We start from the raw sequence: 8,124 nt of genomic DNA, 5'->3' as shown, positions 1-8,124 counted from the left end.
TGCGTGTGTATGTCTGGCTGTGCGTGCGTGTTTGTGTGTGCACAACCCCCGTGAGGTAATCGTGGTGTTCTGTTGTCGGCGGGGAATGGTGTACAATGTGGACGCTAGCAGTGGTAATATCCCCTTTCCACTAGGACGGCGCTCTAGCCACGCTCTCTCTGCGACCTAAAATTTGACAGATCGCTTAACGAATTGTGTAGAAATATAACGAATCTTTTTAAGCTTTGTGTCTTTTGTTGTCTTTTCAGTCACAATTTTACATTTTATATGATATACTCAGCATGAAATCGACGATTATACAAGTCCGTTTTAGGTCGCAGTGAGAGCGCAGCGCGATCGCCGTCTAGTGGAAAGGGGGCCTAAGCTAGCGTCTTACTGTTAGGGGGAGGGGTGCAGAATTCACAGCTGACAGTGACGTCATTGTGATAAGAACGACCCGATGTATACGTACTACTTTTCCCAGAAAATGGCTCGGCTCATGTGATAAAAAGGTCCCAATCTTCCCCATCAACCTCTGCATAGAGAGTATCGTTGGTGCAGAGTCGCTCACACCGTTGGTTCGGCCCAGAGCTAAATTGGAACAAGTATAAATAGTGTTAAGTGTACTGCTGTCAAAGCTGTGTAGTTATGTAATCGGTGGACCATAGTTCCTGTTACACATGACCTGCACCTGGTACGAACTGTCAAGTTCCATGAAGGGGATCAGTTCAGAGCTCTGTACATAGGATCACGTGGAACCCGTAACCCAACATGACCCGAATATAACACCAGTGACCTCAGGTGGGACACGACATTTCAAGTATCCAAATGACGTTTGCCTCGTATCTCCGATATCTAAAAGTAAAAACCGACAGCTTGGAGAAAAACATGAAACCCAACGTGCATAGTTGCCGGAAGTACACCACTTTTAAAAGTCCGTATACTGCACAACCCCCCCGTGAGGTAATCGCGGTGTTCTGTTGTAAGTCAGGGCTTTCAATACACTGTTTACCAGGAAATTCGTTGATGAATTAGTCTCATATAAGTCTATCTTTGCCTCCATAAAATGTCATGCATGTTATATTTACATCCATGAAATGTCATGGAGGTTACATTTTCAGTAGCGTTTGTGTGTGTGTGTGTATGTCTGTCTGTCTGTGTGTCTGTCTGTCTGACTGTGAACAAGATAACTCAAGAACGGCTAGATGGATTGTTTTCATACTTGGCGTGTGAGTGGGGTGTGATGGAAGCTGGAAGTGATTAGATTTTGGGCCCCCTAGCGGCTTCCCTTGGTACTGCAGCGAAACTTCCGGTTTTGCTATCTCGTGTTCTGAACAAGCTATGGTCACGAATTTTGGGGTGTTAGATAGCTCAAGTGCTCAGGAATAAGTGACATAAGTTTGGGCCCCCTAGCAACTGGGTTTGGGATAGCAGGGGCATTTTTGTCAAAAACGTCTGAAGCTGATAACTCAAGAAGGGAACAACGGATTTTCATGATTTTTGGTATGTAGGTACCTCAGACAATGTTGTACAAAATAAAATACTAATTATGCAAAATAGGAGCACATTTGCATAATAAATGACAGTATTCTACCATAGCAGTTTTTTCTATGTATCCCTTGTCCCGGACATGATATGGTCTTGACATTTAAGTGGTAGATAGCTTTTAAGGTCATGACAAAGTGGGGCAAGTTTCAGCCCCCTAACATTCAATTTGGGAACTGCAGGGGCGTTTTTGTCAAGACATTCCAATGAGGATAACTGCAGAAAGGATTGACGGATTGGCATCATATTAGGCATGCGGGTACCTTAGGCAAAGATGTTCATAAGTAATGATATACATGTTATGCAAATGAGGACTAACTTTGCATAATTAGCGAGGAAATTGTATAATTCCATTGTTTTCAATAACTGGACTTCAATAAATGTAACATATGTTAATTATGCTAGGTAGAATATAAGCAGATACCAAATATGGTAATGAGGAACTTATTTACATAATTTATGTAAAATTGCAAAACCGCTTTATGATCAATAATGGGAATTTTATGATTGTGACATGTGTACGTTAGTCAATGATAAACAACACCATGCATAAATTATGTTAATGTGTTAGTCAATTGCTTGAAATTTACGAAAGCTCTAAATTTTTATGGAGGTATGAGGTCGCCGAACTCTAGTTTACCCTGCGTTTGTCTGTGTACAAGATACCTCAAGAACGTCTGGGTGGATTGGTTTCATACTTAGTGTGTTGGTAGTGTGTGATGAAAGCTGGAAAAGATTATATTTTGGGCCCCCTAGCGGCTTCTATTGGTACTGCAGCGCAACTTCCGGTTATGCTATCTCGTGCTCTGAACAAGCTATGGTCACGACTTTTGAGGAATTAGATAGCTCTTGTGCTCAGGAATAAGTTACATAAGTTTGGCCCCCCTGGCGACTAGTTTTGGAATAGCAGGGGCATTTTTGTATACGTACAGCGATATCGTTTTAAGCGGAAAATACGTATATCCTATACCTATTTTTGCTATTTTAAGGTACGTTTTTAGTTACGATATTTTGACACGGAAATGATGCCATACACTAATACTGGTCATCGCGCAGCTTCTAGTAATCCACGGTGTACGTGGGCTAAGCATTGACGAAGATGATGATGATCAAATGTCACGTACACAGCTCCCGTATTTTTTAAAACTATGGAATGTTTGCAAATCTTTGAATTAAACACAGGACCATGTGACGTGTGATATGTTTTGGTATGTCGGATGTGACGTCAAGTCTGCGTCCTGAGAATGTCTGCAAACATTCGTTTAAGTTCATGGTACAAAGTAAAAGATACAGCGAAAACACTTGGGAACACATTGTTGTATACAGTTTATCGGTGGGGCCACGGCGTTTCCTTGAGTAAAAGCGGGACATGAATAATTAACATGTCCTGTCTTGAACAAAAACAGAGTCCGCCAGGGGGCGCACTCCTCCGAAATGTGCGACTTCGGGGCAGTCCCATGTTTAGAAGGATACGTCTCGTCTTTAGAAGGAGCGGTCACGTCTTTAGAATGCGGACCTCTGCGCAATAATGAGGTCCACAAGGCGTCGCTGCTTGATGGTACCTAGTCACATACATTGATGTGTGACGACTAGAAGTGTGACATGTTTGAGGTGTGTACGTGTGACATAAGGTGACGTCTTTTACAGATGTCACACGTACATATATATATGCCCGACATATGGCAATATATTTGTTTCAAAAATATGGGAGCAATATACGTGACGTTTTTCCTAAATTTACGCCACGTGCTACGTAAAATACGTGACGTCAGATATATTACAAACACGTCACACCTATGTTCGGCATACGTGACGTCTTTGTATCAATAACTTAGTTAATGATTGAGTACGACGTGACTTATCTTAAGTACAAAAAGTACGTTATGTCTTTTAACAGATCCGTTTTAACTCAAGTCACGTGTGACACAAAGTACGTGGCGTCTTTTGCAGAAAGCCACACGTCACGGCCGACATAACAATACACGTTACATGTTCCTGTGTTTAATTCACGTCACGTGGGAAACAAAAAAAATTAAGGAATGTTTGCAGACCTTCTCTGGATCCAGGTTTGACAAGTGAGACCTCACTTGTCAAGCCTGGATCCAGAGAAGGTCTGCAAACATTCCTTAAATTTTGTGATCTAATTTGGGCCACGTGAACCGCATAGAACATCGATTGCCAGGACGTCCTTTTGATAATTCCGACAGTTTTGCCGTAAAATAGCCAGGAAAACCCGTGGCCCCACCGATACACTTTATACAACAAGATGTTCACAAGCCATGGCAACGGCGAGTTTGGCGGTAGCAAAAATGATACATTTCAAGTGATCCGACGTCAATTACTGACACATCAGCACTAGTCAAATGCAATGTTGTTGAACATACCCGGGGAGTTCCCACTGTGGTTTAAGGCAGTGCTATTTAAATTAAATACACTAGAAACATATTTAGGGGTACCATACATTTGTAGTCTGTGAAACATTAGTTGGCTTGTTTTAATCTCGCTTATAGGAACCCGCCCAACATCCGCCGGCCTCCTCTGCGGGGAGGGGCCAGTTACAGTCCTGGAGAGCAGAGTTTGTGTTACACAGACTATTAACACTATTCCGGCATAATTCTTTTTTTTTTAGGGCGAATGGGGGGGGGGGGGCATTTTCTAATTCGGGATAAACCTAGCAGATGATCAGATTCCCGCCTATCTTTTCGGCCCTGACTTGGGCAGGGGTCTCTTAGGACACTTTCACCCTTGTATGAAAAGACCTCCTTTTGACATACACGAGCGTGACGAGTGAATATTACATTGTTTTACATAAATCACGTTCTTATCATCCAAATGCCAATAGCCCACGTGAGGACAGAAACCACCGTTACAAACACACGAACACAAATTGACTACAAAATCCCCGTTTCACTTAGTTAACTAGAAATATCAACAATATTGTACATGCTGTTGTAGATTCGCATGGATGTCCATCTTCCTTGGCGATGAACACTGTCTAAACTCACAGTGACCACCAACACCCATCCCACGATGAGTAATTACTGACGTCTTTGCACGATCACGCGACCTACGTTATGAGTCATTCGATTCTGAAGAAGGCTGTTGTAGATGTTTTTGAAGTTTTCCATTTTTAGTGTTACCATGGCAACCGGTTGTTAACAGGCATTTTTGACTAAAATCTTTAAATACCTAGCCCTCAGAGGTGATGCTTTACCTTCAGTTGAATTCGCATTACGTTTTCTTCAGCTGCTGCGGCAGAAGTTGGTTTGTGGCCCTTGAACGCACAGTTTGGAGCATCAGACATAACAGGAAACGGAAACGACGGGACAGCAACAGGGACCCAGCTAGCCCCAGGTCCATATGGAGACGCCGACGGAGCTTTCCTGTTCTCGGGAAATGCAAATTCTTACATCGCCATTTCAAACAATGGCAGGTTGGATGTGCGCTACTCCTTCACCATACTGGCCCACATATATCCTACTGGTCAGATTGGACCAATCTTCGACTACAGCGGGAACAACAACTGGGCACTGCACCTTTGGCAATCGTCTCCAACGACTCTGCTGATGCAGTAAGTCACTGTTTATAATCATTTACATTAGACATACTTATCACTTGCTGCCCCTTTGTACTGGTGACGTCACTGAGTCCCCAAACAAGACTGCGCAAGAAATTTAACATTGTGTTTAGTGTGTAAAGACCCGACTTACAAAAAGCAGTATTTTTAAAGATTTAAATTGATTTCTTATTCTCATTATTGAATTGAATGATATCATCCCTCTCTGCTGTAGGCCGGTAGGCAGAGATGGGTATTTTTCATCTCACATCCGCGCGGACGTGCTGCAACAGAGCGCCTGGAACTACGTGGGTACAACCTACAACAATGCCACAGGGATAGCCTCCCTCTGGAACAATGGTGAACTGGTCAATGAAGCACATATTGGAGTTGCCGAAGTTGCAAGTCAGTATCCAGTCCGGGTGGGGGTGAGGGACGGGGATAATCGGTACTTCGCGGGCCGTATCGCCTGTCTGCAGCTGTACAACTACGCCATGACTCAAGAACAGATTGCGGCAATGCGGGATGCTTGTAAAGGTGAGTTCTGAATGTTTGTGGCCGCATATAACATCAATTACGTTGTAATATCAAATACATGGAAACAAGAAAAGTCTTCTTAAGTTAAATAGTCACCTTTGAAGCGCTAAAGGCTGGTACTTTTGTAGCATGTCGCATGTCACGTATATTTAACATGGCATGTTGCATAAAAGCATAACGTGCATACTTTTTTGCATCCCTATTTTGACAAGGACAAGATGTGAAATTGCGATATTGTAGACAAATTTACGTTCATTTAATGTACCGTTTTCAAAACAAAATTTTCGAATAAAGCCGGTTCACGAACATGATAATCATCATCGCCCCCACGAACATGATAAGATCTGATAAAAGAACTGATCGGTTGCTGTCCTGGCTTCAATGATTAGTTGGCAGTAAATTTGTTGATTTCTTTTATTCAGGGCCTCCATGGTCAGCATCCTCCCAGTTTGACACCGTGCATTCAGCTGATCGCGCTGATATCAACACTCGCGAGACAGCCTATAAAGCCGGCGCATGGGCAGCAAGAACCAATGACGTGGACCAATGGCTGATGAGGGACCTAGGCGAGGTGAAAGTCGTGACAGGCATCATCACCAGGGGCAGGAACTATAGCCCTGATTGGCCGCATAGACCACATGACCAATACGTCACCTCATACGTCATTTCATATGGCATCGAAAATGGCGACGAGCAGTTCTACACCAATGCGACCAACGAGACTATTGTAAGCACTGTTCCTTTGTGTGTGTGTGTGTGTGTGTGTGTGTGTGTGTGTGTGTGTGTGTGTGTGTGTGTGTGTGTGTGCGTGTATGTATGTGTGTATATGTTTGTATGTTTGTTTGGTATTTGCAACAATACAATAGGCCTCCTAACGAGTATAGATGTAAATCTTTTAGAATATTTGGAGCAAAGTTGAACCGTTATTGCCGACACGAAAAAATAGACTTGCCTAAATTTTCGACTGATTGATTCCAGTCTTGGTCAAGGAATGAGGAAGTGACTGCTTCTGTGACGTCACGTTATGCAGATAAAACATGTGACTTAGTGATAACACAATGGATCACACGTTGCCTCTGTTCATGTTAAAGGTGTACTAAACTCCAGAAGGGGGTGTTATTTCGCCAAGAAGATTATATTTTAGGTAGAGTTTGTGGGTATGTGTGTATGTGTGTATTTAGAAGACCAGCATAACTCGAGGATGTCAGGTGGATTGTATTGATATTTGATGCATGGGTAGATTTTGATAAGACCTAGAAACTATAGGTGTTGGGCCCCCTAGTGGCTTGTTACGGTACTGCAGCGGACCTTCCGGTTTTGATGTCTCGAGTTCTGGACAGGTTGTGGTCGTGAATTATGAGTGGTGGTTAGCTCTTGGTGCAGAGAGTAAGTGGTGTAAGTTTGGGCCCCCTAGCGGCTTTTTGAACGTGCAGGGCCGGTTTTGTTTCAAAGTGGAGAGGAAAATAACTCGGAAAGCCGTTGACGGATTTCCCTGGGGGCCAGACAGGATCAGGTTGCTAGCGAGTTTATTCTACGGGGGCCCAAGGCAGTCAGCCCGCCGATCTATATTAGCGCTTCGGGAAGTTTAAGCCCGAAGGAGGTTTTGCTACCCTTTTCCCATGTGTAAGCTAATCAATGATGCACATCACCATGCATGAATTATGTAAATATGTATGTCATTTGCTTAACATCTACAAAAGCTTTAATTATTTCCTGGAGATATGAGGTCGCTGAACTCTAGTAGTTAATAAGTTTAATAAGCCCTAGATTTGTGTTATGTGATTGCAATAATATTTTATTTGTAAAATGTTAGTTTTATTGTTTTACTATGTTAAGTGTTTCAATGCCTCATTGTTATCATTATTATAAGTATTTTCTCATATAATTTGAAGTAGCATGCTTATTTTACTTCCAAAAATTAATATCAATCTGAAAAGAACACTACCTTCTGGAGTTTAAGACCCACATAAAGAATGGTTGTAAAGCCTAGACTTACTGATTCTGTTGATAATTTGCAAACATTTTCTGTAGGTTTTCACAGGAAACCAAGATCGTGACACAGAGGTCTTCAATGACTTTCTGGCCTACAGTGGTTCCATCGAGGCGCGCTTCGTCAAAATCCATCCCAGAACATGGCATGAACATATCTCTATGAGGGCGAAGGTCGTAACATTTGGTAAAAGACTTTGTCATTTTGCACCATATCAATCTATAGACCCAGACCCTTCCACAATCAAAGCCGTAGTATCTCGTAAGGCAACAGCAAGTAAATTTCATGGATGACAGGGCTGTTAGAAGCGTAGTCTGGTGTGGCTATACGCTCTTTGACACTTCCGAGTACGCATGTGCAGAGACAAGAATTGTGACTGATATATGAAGGTCCCTGACTTGTTATCGTCTCTACTATTGTCTAAATTTGAATAACAATATCCAGACGGGCTTTTTTATGTCTCAGAGATCTTCCCCTTTCACACATTACCCACAATGTCTGTTGCTATACATGCGCA

At 42.6% G+C, this 8,124-nt stretch overlaps 1 protein-coding gene across 1 annotated transcript in view; it reads left to right on the top strand.

Moving 5' to 3' along the window:
- LOC118430270 (adhesion G-protein coupled receptor G7-like) overlaps positions 1 to 8,124 on the top strand; it is a 35,258-nt gene that overhangs the window by 915 nt on the left and 26,219 nt on the right. Inside the window, exons 2-5 of the mRNA XM_035840999.1 lie at positions 4,771 to 5,095; positions 5,316 to 5,617; positions 6,040 to 6,344; positions 7,649 to 7,793. Coding sequence (XP_035696892.1) covers positions 4,771 to 5,095; positions 5,316 to 5,617; positions 6,040 to 6,344; positions 7,649 to 7,793 — 1,077 coding nt within the window. The remainder of the gene's footprint in view (positions 1 to 4,770; positions 5,096 to 5,315; positions 5,618 to 6,039; positions 6,345 to 7,648; positions 7,794 to 8,124) is intronic.

Source organism: Branchiostoma floridae, chromosome 14, assembly GCF_000003815.2.
Source record: "Branchiostoma floridae strain S238N-H82 chromosome 14, Bfl_VNyyK, whole genome shotgun sequence".
Lineage (NCBI taxonomy): Eukaryota > Metazoa > Chordata > Leptocardii > Amphioxiformes > Branchiostomatidae > Branchiostoma > Branchiostoma floridae.
The sequence above is the reverse complement of the archived record's forward strand: the minus strand, read 5'-3'. Positions and strand labels throughout refer to the sequence as shown.